This window comes from Carcharodon carcharias, chromosome 8, assembly GCF_017639515.1.
Source record: "Carcharodon carcharias isolate sCarCar2 chromosome 8, sCarCar2.pri, whole genome shotgun sequence".
NCBI lineage: Eukaryota > Metazoa > Chordata > Chondrichthyes > Lamniformes > Lamnidae > Carcharodon > Carcharodon carcharias.
Window position 1 is genome coordinate 123,711,982 of NC_054474.1, and position 14,740 is coordinate 123,726,721.

General features: G+C 44.9%; 1 protein-coding gene across 6 annotated transcripts in view; it reads left to right on the plus strand.

Annotated features, from left to right (window-relative positions):
• The window catches only part of glipr2 (GLI pathogenesis-related 2), a 93,567-nt gene extending 80,558 nt beyond the window's left edge, over positions 1-13,009 (plus strand). For all 6 annotated transcript variants that reach the window (XM_041194186.1, XM_041194187.1, XM_041194185.1 and 3 more), the window contains 3 exons: positions 571-789; positions 6,032-6,109; positions 10,290-13,009. In XM_041194186.1, the coding sequence (XP_041050120.1) occupies positions 571-789; positions 6,032-6,109; positions 10,290-10,453 (461 nt within the window). In that variant the 3' untranslated portion in view covers positions 10,454-13,009. The remainder of the gene's footprint in view (positions 1-570; positions 790-6,031; positions 6,110-10,289) is intronic.
• The last annotated feature ends 1,731 nt before the right edge of the window (positions 13,010-14,740 follow it).

Sequence of the window (14,740 nt, forward strand, 5' to 3'; positions counted from 1 at the left end):
TAACAGAACAATGCTGACTGCCCTTGATTAATCCGTGTATAAGTAACAGTTTATCCTGTCTCTGAGAATTGATTCCAATAATTTGCCCACTACTGAGGTCAGAGTGACGGGCCTGTAATTGTTCGGTCTATCTATCGCTCACTTTTTAAAGAATGTTACCAGACCTCCATTGGTTCTCTGATGACTTCTGGAGAAACTTCATTACCCAATAAATGGTAAGAATGTGAAACTTGCTATCACAAGGAGTGATGGGGCAAATCACATGGATTCTTTTAAGGGGAAACTAGATAAGTACATGAGGGAGAAAGGAGGATATACTGATCCAGTTAGGTGAAGTAAGGTGGGAAGAGGCTCCAGTGAAGCATAAACACCAACACAAATCTGTTGTGCTGAATAGCCTATTTCTGTGCTCTAAATGATAGGTAATTCTACAAATGTAAGTGTCACATTTAAGCTTCAATAGCATTCTTGATGGTGCCAATCCATGACATAGCAATATGAACATTATGTTACATAGCAGCCTCAGTAATGCTCTGTGAAAGATATCAATTGACATCTGGTGTTTTGCAGACAAGGAGAAAAAAGCTATTCTTGATGAACTGCTTCAAGAACACAACAGGTTACGAGCCCTACACCAGTCACAGCGACTGAAGTTGAACTCTGACCTCTCCAAGCAAGCACAGAAATGGGCTGAGCATCTCATTGGCATCAATAGCCTCCAACACAGTGACACCGAGTATGGAGAGAATCTCTGGTATAAATGGAGCAGCAATGCAAAGCTACCAACAGGTATAGAGCTGATAGTTCGGCATGGTCTTCCACACAGTTGAGTGTTCAGATTGAGCTCTCACTGCCAGAGAGCTGAGCGTTCAGAGTGACCTCTCAGATGTACAGGGGGTTTGACTGAGTTATGAGAGCTACCACTACGATAGTATGAAAATGAATAATGGATTGAGCTAATCATGAATTTGACCACTGAGGGAGAGAGTGTAAAGGAAACGTCCTTATATTCTGACATCTCTGGGTTAATTGGCCTCTTCCAGGATAGAAAGTGAAAAATGGAAGTTTCCTATCCAATTTTAAAATTGGCATCTGCCACCATCCACTTCTTCTGCCACTGGAAGGTGACAAAATGGGCTCTCACTGGGCTAAAGTGGTATCTACAAGTCAGTATTTGTAAAACCAAGATGGATGTCAACTGACCATTAGATTGGCAGTGACCTTTAACATCCCTCAGTTACCATGCAGCCTTGAACTGCTCTCAAAGATGGGCATGTAGATTTGAACTCGCTATGTGCAAATTGCCTGCTGGGTTTCCTACATTATATCAGCGACAGTACTTCAAAGTTATATCAATGTCTGTAAACTGCTCTGAGGTCATGAAAGGTGCTTTCTTTTGATTTAAAATTACCCTTGAGCTGAATAACACAAATTATTTTACTTGAATGTAAAATTGTTTTTACTCCAAGGTTAAATTAATACATTTATGATGGGAGGCGATGGCATAGTGGTATTGTCACTGGAATAACAATCCAGAGACCAAGGGTAATGCCCCAGGTACAAATCCCACCACGGCAGATGGTGGAATCTGAATTCAATAAAAAAGAACCTGGAATTAAAAGTCTAATGATAACCATGAAACCATTGTCGATTGTTATAAAAACCCATCTGGTTCACTAATGCCCCTTAGGAAATCTGTTGTCCTTATCTTGTCTGGCCTACATGTGACTCCAGACCCACAGCAATGTGGTTGACTCTTAACTGCCCTCTGAAATAGCAAGCTACTCAAGTTGTCACGAGAAAGAAATGAAACTGGATGGACCACCCGGCATCAACCTAGGTACCAGAAACGACAACGGCAATTGTCGACTCTGCAAAGTCCTCTTTACTAATAACTAGTGCCAAGATTGGGAGAGCTGTCTCACAGACTAGTCAAGCAACAGCCTGACATAGTCATCCTCACGGAATCTTACCTTACAGATAACATCCCAGACTCCACTGTCACCATCCCTGCCGGTGGGACAGACATACCCAACAGAGGTGGCAGCATAGTTGCCCTGGGAGTCCTCAACATTGACCCCGGACCCCATGAAGTCTCATGGCATCAGGTCAAAAATGGGCAAGGAAACCTCCTGCTGATTACCACGTACCGCACCCCCTCAACTGATGAATCAGTGCTTCTCCATGTTGAATATTACTTGGAGGAAGCACTGAGGGTGGCAAGGGCGCAGAATGTACTCTGGGTGGGAGACTTCAATGTGCATCACCAAGAGTGGCTCGGTAGCCCATTACTGACCAAGCTGGCCAAGTCCTAAAGGACATAGGTCTGCGGCAGGTGGTGAGGGAACCAACAAATGGGAAAAGCGTACTTTACTTCATCCCCACCAACCTGCCTGCCGCCGATGCATCTGTCCATGACAGCATCGGTAGGAGTGCCGACCGCGCAGTCATTGTGGAGCCCCTCCACAGTGCTAAATAGGATAGATTTCGAACAGATCTACCAACTCAAGACTGGGCATCCATGAGGTGCTGTGGACCATTAGCAGCAGCAGAATTGTACTCGAACACAATCTGTAACCTTATGGCCCGCCATATCCCGCAGTCTACCATTACCATCAAGGAGATCAAACCTGGTTCAATAAAAAGTGCAGGAGGGCATGCCAGGAGCAGCACCAGGCATTCCTAAAAATAAGGTGTCAACCTGGTGAAGCTAGAACACAGGACTACTTGTGTGCCAAACAGCATAAGCAGCAAGTGATAGACAGAGCTAAGCGATCTCACAACCAACGAATCAGATCAACATCCAATCATGAATGGTGGTGGACAATCAAGCAACTCCCTGGAGGAGGAGGCTCCACAAATATCCCCATCCTCAATGATAGAGGAGCCCAGCACAACAGTGCAAAAGATAAGGCTGAAGCATTTGCAAAAATCTTCGCCAGAAGTACCGAGTGGATGATCCATCTCGGCCTCCTCCAGAGGTCCCCAGCATCACGGATGCCAGGCTTCAGCCAATTCAATTCATTCAATGTGATATCAAGAAATGGCTGAAGGCACTGGATACTGCAAAGGCTACGGCCCTGACAATGTTCCAGCAATAATACGGAAAACTTGTGTTCCAGAACTTGCCATGCCCCTAGTTAAGCTGTTCCAATACATCTACAACACTGGCAACTACCAAGCTATGTGGAAAATTTCCCAGGTGTGTCCTGTACACAAAAAGCAGGACAAATCCAACCCAGCCAATACCGCCCCATCAGTCTACTCTCAATCATCAGTAAAGTAATGGAAGGGGTCATCAACAGTGCTATCAAGTGGCACTTGCTTAGCAATAACCTGCTCACTGAGGCCCAGTTTGTGTTCCGCCAGGGCCACTCAGCTCCTGATCTCATTACAGCCGTGGTTCAAACATGGACAAAAGAGCTGAACTTCAGAGGTGAGGTGAGAGTGACTGCCCATGACTTCAAGGCAACATTTGACCGAGTGTGGCATCAAGGAGCTCCAGCAAAACTGGAGTCAATGGGAATCAGGGAGGAAACGCTCCGTTGGTTGGAGCCATACCTTGCCCAAAGGAAGATGGTTGTGGTTGTTGGAGGTCAGTCATCTCAGCTCCAGGACATCACTGCAGGAGTTCCTCAGGGCAGTGTCCTAGGCCCAACCATCTTCAGCTACTTCATCAATGACCTTCCTTCCATCATAAAGTCAGAAGTGGGGATGTTCGCTGATGATAGCACAATGTTCAGCACCATTCACGACTCCTCGGATACTGAAACAGTCCATATCCAAAAGCAGCAAGACCTGGAAAATATCCAGGCTTGGACTGACAAGTGGCAAGTAACATTCGCACCACACAAGTGTCAGGCAATGACCACCTCCAACAATGCAACCATCGCCCCTTGATGTTCAATAGCATTACCATCACTGAATCCCCCACTATCAACATCCTGGGGATTACCATTGACCAGAAACTGAACTGGACCAGCCATATAAATACTGTGGCTACAAGAGCAGGTCAAAGGCTAGGAATCATGCGACGGGTAACTCACTTCCTGACTCCCCAAAGCCTGTCCACCATCTACAAGGCACAAGTCAGGAGTATGATGGAATACTCCCCAGTTGCCTGGATGAGTGCAGCTCCCACAATACTCAAGGAGATTGATGCCGTACAGGACAAAGCAGTCTGCTTGATTGGCACCACATCCACAAACACTCACTCCCTCCACCACTGACGCGCAGTAGCAACAGTGTGTACCATCTACAAGATGCACTGCAGGAATTCACCAAGGCTCCTTAGACATCACCTTCCAAACCCATGACCACTATCACCTAGAAGGACAAGGGCAGCAGATAGATGGGAACACCACCACCTGGAAGTTCCCCTCCAAGCCACACACCATCCTGACTTGGAAATATATCATCATTCCTTCACTGTTGTTGGTCAAAATCCTGGAACTCCCTTCCTAACAGCACTGTGGGTGTACCTACACCACATGGACTGCAGTGGTTCAAAAAGGCAGCTCACCACCACTTTCTCAAGGGCAACCAGGAATGGGCAATTATTGCTGGCCCAGCCAGCGAAGCCCACATCACATGAATGAATAAAAAAACAATATACGGTGGGAGCTGGTGCATAGTGTGGCAGGAAAGGAATGCAACAGCTGCAGGCTGCATTTGAGGTGCCCGCAGCTATATCGCTATATCTACTCCCTCTATTTGAACTACCCCTCAACGCATATACCCTTCCCTCCTCCTTGCTCTGCTGTCACTACAATAACAACTTGCATTCATGTAGAGCTTTTAACATGGTAAAACATCCCAAGGTGCTTCACAAGAGCTTAGTCAAACAAAACTTGACATTGAGCCACAAAAGAGGTAGGTTTCAGCGAGATTCCTGAAGGAAGAAAGAGGTCGAGAGGTTTAGGGTGGGAATTCCAGAGCTGGGGATCTAAGTATCCAAAAGCACAGCCGCCGATGGTAAAGTGATGGATCCCCAAGAAGCCAGAATTGGAGGAGCACAGACACAGTGTTGAAGGGCAGAATGAGGTTACAGAAATAAGGAGGGGGCGAGGCCATGGAGAGCTTTGGATACATGGATGAGCATTTTAACAATGAGGCACTACCAGCTCAAAGCAGGTTTGTAAGCACAGAGGTAGTGGGTGAGTGGGACTTTACCTAACCTAGCTTTCAACCCCCATTTACTTATCCCAACTCCGACTCATTCCCCAAAGTCAAGGTAGAAAATCAAAGCTCTTCTCACCCTCAACTAATTTGTCTCCTCCTGTTCCTTTCTCTTGCCCTCTCTTCCTATCTGTGTTTCTCAAAGCAGGCTTGCCTGATTCCAATTTTGATAAAAAGTTTCCAGGGAAAATGGTTTAAAATGCATGGCTGGAAAATTATTTGTAGCGTGAAGCTAATTTTCTGACAGATGCTCAGGACGAGCTTCTCAACAAGAAGGACAGATACAAGTGAATTAGAAACTGGCACCAAGCTTCTGTTTCAAAAGCCTGCAGGGTGTTAGGTGGATAAAAAGGTCAAGGGAGCTGAGGAGTTGTGGTTTTAAAATTTTGGGAAAAAATGTGCCCGAGGAGCAGATGATGCATTGAGTCTAACACATTTGATATCAAATCAGTGTGAAGCAGAAAGGAGAACGAATATAGAATTACATAGTACTTCACAATAAAAACAGGTCATTCAGGCCAACAGGTCTATGTGATGTTCCACACACTCCTCCTCTCACCCTCTTCATCTAATCCTATCATTATAATATTCCATTACTTTCTTGCTCATGTGCTTACCTAGCTTCCTCTGAAATGCATCTGTACTTTCATCTCAATTGCTCCTTATGATAATGAGTTCCAGATTTTCAGCATGTCTGGTTAAGCAAGTTTCTCCTGGTTTCCTTATTGGATTTATTAGTGACTAATTTACATTTAGAGCCCCTGGTTTTGATCTGACTTTTCTTACAAGTGGAAACATCTTCTCTACATCTATCCTATCAAACGCTGTCATGAATATCTTTGTTTTATTTTAGGGACCGAAGTGAGTGAAGCCTGGTACAGTGAAATCAAGAAATACAACTTCAGTGATCCGGGTTTTAAGAGTGGGACAGGTGAGAGAAAAAGATTCAATGGAAAACACAAGACTTTTGAGAGAGAGACACACAATGAAAGTCAGAGAGTGAGAAAGAGGAAAAGAGACAGATTTGTTGTTTATTGCACTGTGTAACACTAACAAATGCTCAACTGCAGACAGCCATTATTGAACTAATTTTATTTACAAAAAACAGCGGATGCTGGAAATCCAAAACAAAAACAGAATTACCTGGAAAAACTCAGCAGGTCCGGCAGCATCGGCGGAGAAGAAGAGTTGACGTTTCGAGTCCTCATGACCCTTCGACAAAACTAGGCGAATCCCAGGAAGGGGTGAAATATAAGCTGGTTTAAGGTGGTGGGGGGGTGGGGTTGGGTGAGGGGAGAGAAGTGGAGGAGGGTGGTGTGGTTGTAGGCAAAAGCAGTGATAGAAGCAGATCATCAAAAGATGTCACAGACAGCAGAACAAAAGAACACATAGGTGTCGAAGTTGGTGATATTATCGAAACGAATGTGCTAATTAAGAATGGATGGTAGGGCACTCAAGGTATAGCTCTAGTGGGGGTGGGGGGAGCATAAAAGATTTTAAAATATTTTAAAATAATGGAAATAGGTGGGAAAAAGAAAAATCTATATAATTTATTGGAAAAAAAACAAAAGGAAGGGGGAAGAAACAGAAAGGGGGTGGGGATGGAGGGGGGAGGTCAAGACCTAAAGTTGTTGAATTCAATATTCAGTCCGGAAGGCTGTAAAGTGCCTAGTCGGAAGATGAGGTGTTGTTCCTCTTATCATCTAGCCTGGCAGGCATTCTGCTTACACTGTCTCCATCTGCATTCATTCAGGACAAGCTGGCACACAATAAAAGGGAGAGGTCGCAGACTGGTGGAGAATGCCTCAAATCAAGGCCCTCACAGACTTTGAAAACAGAGCCATCCAGCTGGCTGCGAGGATCTGGACCGGTCCTGTGCTGACGAGGAGGTCAGCGGGGTTCTACCAAGTGAGGATCCAGCAGTGCAACCATGCTGTGAACGGTGTGTCCTGTTTCACAGGTCACTGCCTTGTACTAATTATCCCCCCTTGCTTCTGCAGGCACATCTGGGAAACAGCCAGAGTCCACGACCCAGAGTCTCCAATCAAGCCCCAAAGAAACCTCTGAAGAGGAATCTAAAGGCACCCTCCTTGCAGACCCATGACAGCGCTCACCCACACCCTCCACCAGCACAGAGTGGTGGGACCTAGCTTTAGAATAGCCTCAGGGTCACAATCTGGTGAGCACATCACACCCTATAATCCACAGCAGACGGTGGCAGGGACTTCCCAGATATCCGGCACTCAGAGGACTGCTGGAGGCCAGACGTTTGCTGAGTCCGAGTCAGATGACAAGCCTCTGGACTTGGTCATGTCACTGTTGCTGGAGCTGCAAAGGCAAGCTTGGAAATATGGATGGGCAGTAAATGCTGGCCCAGCCAGCAAAGACCACATCCTATGAATAAATTAAAAAATAATCAGGAAGGGATGTCTGCTGCACTCCTCAGATTGTAAGGCACAATGGAGGAATCCATCTGCTTTCAGTCTGAGGTGATAGCGCCGGCATTGCAATGCACCAAGGTCAACACTAGTAGAATGGTAAAAAAACAAAAACAGAATTACCTGGAAAAACTCAGCAGGTCTGGCAGCATTGGCGGAGAAGAAAAGAGTCGACGTTTCGAGGTCATGGGTTAGGAAGGTGCTGTCTAAGGAGTCTTGGTGAGTTTCTACAATGCATCTTGTAAACGCACTGCTTTGCTGTTCATCGGTGGTAGAGGGAATGAATGTTTGTGGATGGGGTGCCAAGCAAGTGGGCTGCTTTTTCCTGGACGGTGTCAAGCTCCTTGATGCTATTGGAGCTGCACTCATCCAGGCAAGCGGAGAGTATTCCATCACACTCCTGACTTGTGCCTTGTAGATGGTGGACAGGCTTTGGGGAGTCAGGAAATGAGTTACTCGTTGCAGGATTCCTAGCCTCTGACCTGCTCTTGTAGCCACAGTATTTTTATGGCTAGTCCAGTTCAGTTTCTGGTCAATGGTAACCGCCAGGATGTTGATAGCGGGGGATTCAGCGATGGTAATGCTATTGAAAATCAAGGGGCGATGGTTAAATTCTCTGTTGTTGGAGATGGTCATTGCCTGACGCTTGTGTGGCCCAAATGTTATTTGCCACTTGTCAGCCCAAGCCTGGATATTGTCCAGGTCTTGCTGCATTTGGACGTGGACTGCTTCAGTATCTGAAGAGTCACGAATGGTGCTGAACATTGTGCAATCATCAGCGAACATCCCCACTTCTGACCTTATGATGGAAGGAAGGTTATTGATGAAACAGCTGAAGATGTTTGGGCTTAGGACACTACACTGAAGAACTCCTGCAGCTTTGTCCTGGAACCGAGATGTTTGACCTCCAACAACCCACAATCATTTTCTTTTGAGCTAGGTATGACTCCAACTGGTGGAGAGCTTTCCCCCGGATTTTCATTGACTTCAGTTTTGCTAGGGTTCCTTGATACCACACTCGGTCAAATGTTGCCTTGGTGTCAAGGGCAGTCACTGTCACCTCACCTCTGGAGTTCAGCTCTTTTGTCCATGTTTGAACCAAGGTTGTAATGAGGTCAGAAGCTGAATGGCCCTAGCGTAACCCAAACTGAGTGTCAGTGAGCAGGTTATTGCTAAGCAAGTGCTGTTTGATAGCACTGTTGATGATCCATTCCATTGCTTTACTAATGATGAAGAGTAGACTGATGGGGCAGAATTGTCTGGGTTGTGTACGGGACATACCTGGCCGGTTAGATGTCTATAGATGTCTATGTTGTAGCTGTACTGGAACAGCTTGGATAAGGGTGCAGCAAGTTCTGGAGCACAAGTTTTCCATACGATTGCCGGAATATTGTCTTTGGAGCAAACAAGTTAAAGGGGAGATTTAATAAAGATGTTCAGAGTTACGAAGGGCTTTGATTGAGTAAAGAAAGAGAACCTTTTACCACTGGCAAGCTGGTCAGCAACAGGGGAGACAAATTATAGGTAATTGGCAAAAGAAGCAGAGAGAAGGTGAGGAAATTTTCTTTTTACACAGCGAGATGTTGTGGTTTGGAATAAATTGTTTGAAAAGGCAGTTAAAGCAATTCAATTGTAACTTCTGAAAGGGAAGTGGATAGATATTTGAAAGGGAAAAAACTGCAGGGCTATGGGGAAAGAAGCTGGGGAGTGAGACTAATAGCACAGGTCTTTCAAAGATTTGTTACAGGCACAATGGGTCAAATAATTTCCTTCTTTGCTGTAAGATTCTATAAATTGGTCTATAACAAACTCTGACATGATGCAAGGAAAACCACAGTGGAGGAGAGTTTCAGGAACCATAGGCCCAAAGTTACCTGTTCCTCCCAAGCATACTACATTAACCACAACCTGTTTCAAACAACTCAATCTGTATTCACAAACTTTATTTTCTGAAATAAATTTATTTAGCTTTATTTGAATAAACTCACGTTGTGAATATTGTCAGAGGGAGAACATTGGGGATGATGTTTTCAACTCATTTGATTGAATACATGTGAAAGAGGGGGTCTATTCCCCTGCTGGAACATAAAGTGGGTAGTCCAAACAGGTTAAAATTTGGTGGGTTAAAGTTTTAAGTACACAATGCACATGGTCATTACCCATGTGTGAGTTTGATGGTGAGTGTTGCACAGATGTTACAGCTATGGACAACATAAACAAGTTCGATATTCTCCATACATAATATCCACATGAATGCCCTTTCAGCTATAGGAGAACAAAATCTAGGCTGACAGTCTCAGTGGCTTACTGAAGGAGTTCTGAGCTGTGGAGGCAATGTCTTTCAGATGAGCTGCTAAACTAAAGTCCCATCTGCCCGCTCTGGTGAGGGTAAAAGATCCCATGACACTCTTTGAAGATGATCATGGTATTCTCCCCGGTGTCCTGATCAATATTCATCTCTTAACCAACATCATGAAAACAAATTTATTGGTCATTATCATATAATTGTGGGCTGTCTGAGCTCTCTGTGCACTAATTGGCTCCCACATTTCCTACAGCACACAATGACTACACTTCATAATGTATTTCATTGGCTGTGAAGTGCTTTAGAACAGCCCGAGGTTGTGATTGTCTCTATAGAAATTCAAGTCTTTCTTTTTGTGCTGATTCCAGGGCACTTCACCCAGCTGGTGTGGAAGGCAACAAAAGAGATGGGTGCTGGCTGTGCGACAGATGGGAAGGGCACGTTCATGGTGGTGGCAGTTTACAATCCACCAGGAAATATCACCAATCCTGGCTACTTCAAGGACAATGTTTTACCTCCCAGTAAAAATTGACGAAGAAGGAAGAGGAATGGAGTCAATTGCCAGACACAGTTGTACCGTACACCAAAACCACCAGGATTACTGGTACTCTCATTTGGGACTTAATTGGAATTTTAAATAAGATTTCTTTCCAGGCTTTGAGTGATTTTACTATGATATAGCTTTAACAATACCATGCAGATAACACCAACAAACAGAAGACTGCGCATCCCAAATTTCCTTCATTCCATCATTGGCGTCTGTATCTTTAGCTGCCTGGCTCCAATTCTCTTACTAAGCCTCTCCACCTCTCTACCTCACTTTCCTTATGTGGCTTGGTGTGAGATTATGTTTAATATCATTCTTGTGAAGTGCACTGGGATATTTTACTATGCTAAAAGTGCTATATAAATACAAGTTGTTGTTGGAATATACTCGGAGTATGATGTAACGAAGTACTTTGTGTATTCCTGCAATTCTGGTCACTGTAATCGGTACAGGATTTTGAAGGAGCAAAACCGTTTTTGTATTGCTTATCAAAGGGTTCTTTTGGGTCAAAATTTCTTTAAAAAAACAACTCTACTGGAGTTATGGGCAAAGAAATGCTTTGGATTTCTCCCAGCAGTGTGTATTCCTTTCTACAAGCTGGAGCTGACCAAGGGAGATCAGGCACTTTAACTTGCTTGTTGACTTGCTTCACCTTCTATTGGGTCCTGTTCTTACTCTCACTCTCCAATCCACTCCATGCTCTGATTTTAAACACTTTCTGATTACAGTCAGGCTTTCCTTTCCTCCACCTGGTGAATCTAAAAGCATACAGGCCTCCTTCTGAGCCTTGACAATGCACCACAGTAACATTGTTTTGAAATTAAGTAGTCACGTTTGCAGTAAGACTTTCTCATGATGGGCTGAATGTTCACCAAGTCGGGAAGTCTCAGGAGCTCTCTAAAGATGGCAGGCGGGTCCCGATTCCAGGATTCCCGACCCCATTCCCAGACTGTCTGATTTTTGAGAGTGCCTTTAAAGGTTGCAGGCTGATCCCTGTCAAAAGCCTGCTTTCAGCACTCTTGACCTGGCCTGCTCCATTGTGAAGACAGGCATGTCTTACTCCTCCGCAATTTTCATGGAGTCGGTCCAAGTTTTTAAAGAGTCGATGTTCACAGCCCCTCAGAGGAGTCATGAGCCATAGTGTGCATGAGGGGGATTTTTTAAAAGGTGAGTTCAAAAAGTCCTCATACCCCAATGCCAAGCTATTCATACGTACATAATGAGGCTATGCTAAGAGCCAGACAAACATTATTCCTGTTGAAACAGCTCTGCCCCAGAGAAACCATTGCTTAATTGACAGCTCAGACTTTCTCATCTCTGCTGTCAATTTCACTATGTTTATTTACACAAGGTTAAGTGGTTTCAAGGGCTTATGGTTTTTGTTATTGATACTTTAAAGGGCCTGGATGATGGACATTTATTTTGCCTGTAGTGAAGTTACTTTTTCCTGACATGGTGGAAAGTTACTTTTCAAAAAAACTTTGTTATTTGCACATCCTGCCGTCACTATCGGATTCATTGATGCATTATACACTGTGTAGAACCTATGGGCATGAAAATACCTTAGCTTGGGATTGGGGGTATATTGGCTGTCTCCAAACTCTTGGGTGTATATTGGCTGCCTCCAAACTCTTTCGCAGGTTGGCTGGCCTGACTCCAGCTTGCACTTGCCCCCTGACAACGAAGATCCCACCATTGTGAGCACTTTCTCCCAAGGCTGGTGGGACGAGCTAGAAATTTCCCTGACTCCCGCTACCCACTTCGAGGTGTAAATTCAGGCCAATGTAACTGAAACATTTCTCTTCAGAATCTGGAAACATTCATCCACTTTTAAGGCATCAGGTGTTCAGCACACATGAGGCTGAGCAAGTGACTGTTCTCGGTATCTGGTTGCCAGTGCATGCTGCATTGACACTGATGCCAGTTTGTGCCAGTGAATCACAATGGACGACGGAAGGTGTTTTGTCACCCTTCAGCAAGGATCGCCAACTCCGGTAGTCCATGTTTCTGGAGATCTCATCACATGATTTCTGACCTCCAATCATATCCAAACAGCCTTCCACACCCCACACCCATCACCAATATATTTTAACAAATAAATGGAAGAGCTCAAAGAAGATTAAACGGTCACTACCTCTATGATATTTTTCTAGGGGAGGTTAAACATTAATTGCTGAAGACTTCAAGGGTCTCTGGAGGGTTGGAAACTCTGACCCCAGTTGGAACCCTTCCAGCTTCATTTTCTACCATTGCCATTGGCAAATATAACTTTACCATGAGTGTCACCTGATGTGAGTAAGCCTCAGTGATGTAAACGTTGACTGTGACTGATTCTGAACCATGTGTCTGATCTGCTGATTTTCACTTGTGATGTTGGGATCTGTTTAAACATGAATGTAGAACTCAAAACTTTGAATTACAAACAGGGTGAAAGGTGTCCAAGATACATGTTTTGTGTTAATGTTATGACTCTTCCATGATTCTGATGTAACCAATTGTACTCTTGTGGGATAGTCTTCAAATAAAAATTGTTAATGATCATTTTTTGTCATCAGCATTCATTTATTCCTCTCTCTATTTTCAATTCCTACCCAGCCCTTCTCCAGCTTCTTTACTGTGGTCAGAATCTAACTGTGAGAATTTCACCCACAAGCTGCAACCAATCTGGCCTCATTGTTTGCAGTTTGCTAATCGCATCACATCATAACCCCAACTCAAGAGGGCAGGAGATAACAATCTCACTGAATGTGACAGTGTCAGCCGGGCCATCTCTCAGTCTGCATAGCCTTCAGTTCATTCTGGCTGATGTTAGCAAGCAAAATGAACACATTGGTATTCCCTACCTTGTATATTAACCTCTCTCCTAATCCTCTTATTTTAAATTAGTTATTAACTTTGCTATTATAGCTATAATATAAACATAGAGATAAAAACAAAAAAACTGCAGATGCTGGAAATCCAAAACAAAAACAAAAACAGAATTACCTGGAAAAACTCAGCAGGTCTGGCAGCATCGACGGAGAAGAAAAGAGTTGACGTTTCGAGTCCTCATGACCCTTCGACGGAACTTGAGTTCGAGTCCAAGAAAGAGTTGAAATATAAGCTGGTTTAAGGTGTGTGTGTGGGGGGCGGAGAGAGAGAGAGGTGGGGGGGGGTTGTGGTTGTAGGGACAAACAAGCAGTGATAGAAGCAGATCATCAAAAGATGTCAACAACAATAGTACAAAAGAACACATGGGTGTTAAAATTAAAGTTGGTGATATTATCTAAACGAATGTGCTAATTAAAAATGGATGGTAGGGCACTTAAGGTATAGCTCTAGTGGGGGTGTTTTTTTTAAAAAAATAATGGAAATAGGTGGGAAAAGGAAAATCTTTATAATTTATTGGAAAAAAAAAAGGAAGGGGGAAACAGAAAGCGGGTGGGGATGGGGGAGGGAGCTCACGACCTAAAGTTGTTGAATTCAATATTCAGTCCGGAAGGTTGTGAAGTGCCTAGTCGGAAGATGAGGTGTTGTGCCTCCAGTTTGCGTTGGGCTTCACTGGAACAATGCAGCAAGCCAAGGACAGACATGTGGGCAAGAGAGCAGGGTGGAGTGTTAAAATGGCAAGCGACAGGGAGGTTTGGGTCATTCTTGCGGACAGACCGCAGGTGTTCTGCAAAGCGATCGCCCAGTTTACGTTTGGTCTCTCCAATGTAGAGGAGACCACATTGGGAGCAACGAATGCAGTAGACTAAGTTGGGGGAAATGCAAGTGAAATGCTGCTTCACTTGAAAGGAGTGTTTGGGTCCTTGGACGGTGAGGAGAGACGAAGTGAAGGGGCAGGTGTTGCATCTTTTGCGTGGGCATGGGGTGGTGCCATAGGAGGGGGTTGAGGAGTAGGGGGTGATGGAGGAGTGGACCAGGGTGTCCCGGAGGGAGCGATCCCTACGGAATGCCGATAGGGGGGGTGAAGGGACGATGTGTTTGGTGGTGGCATCATGCTGGAGTTGGCGGAAATGGCGGAGGATGATCCTTTGAATGCGGAGGCTGGTGGGGTGATGTGAGGACAAGGGGGACCCTATCATGTTTCTGGGAGGGAGGAGAAGGCGTGAGGGCGGATGGGCGGGAGATGGGCCGGACACGGTTGAGGGCCCTGTCAACGACCGTGGGTGGAAAACCTCGGTTAAGAAAGAAGGAGGACATGTCACGGTCGTTGACAGGGCCCTCAACCGTGTCCGGCCCATCTCCCGCACATCCGCCCTCACGCCTTCTCCTCCCTCCCAGAAACAT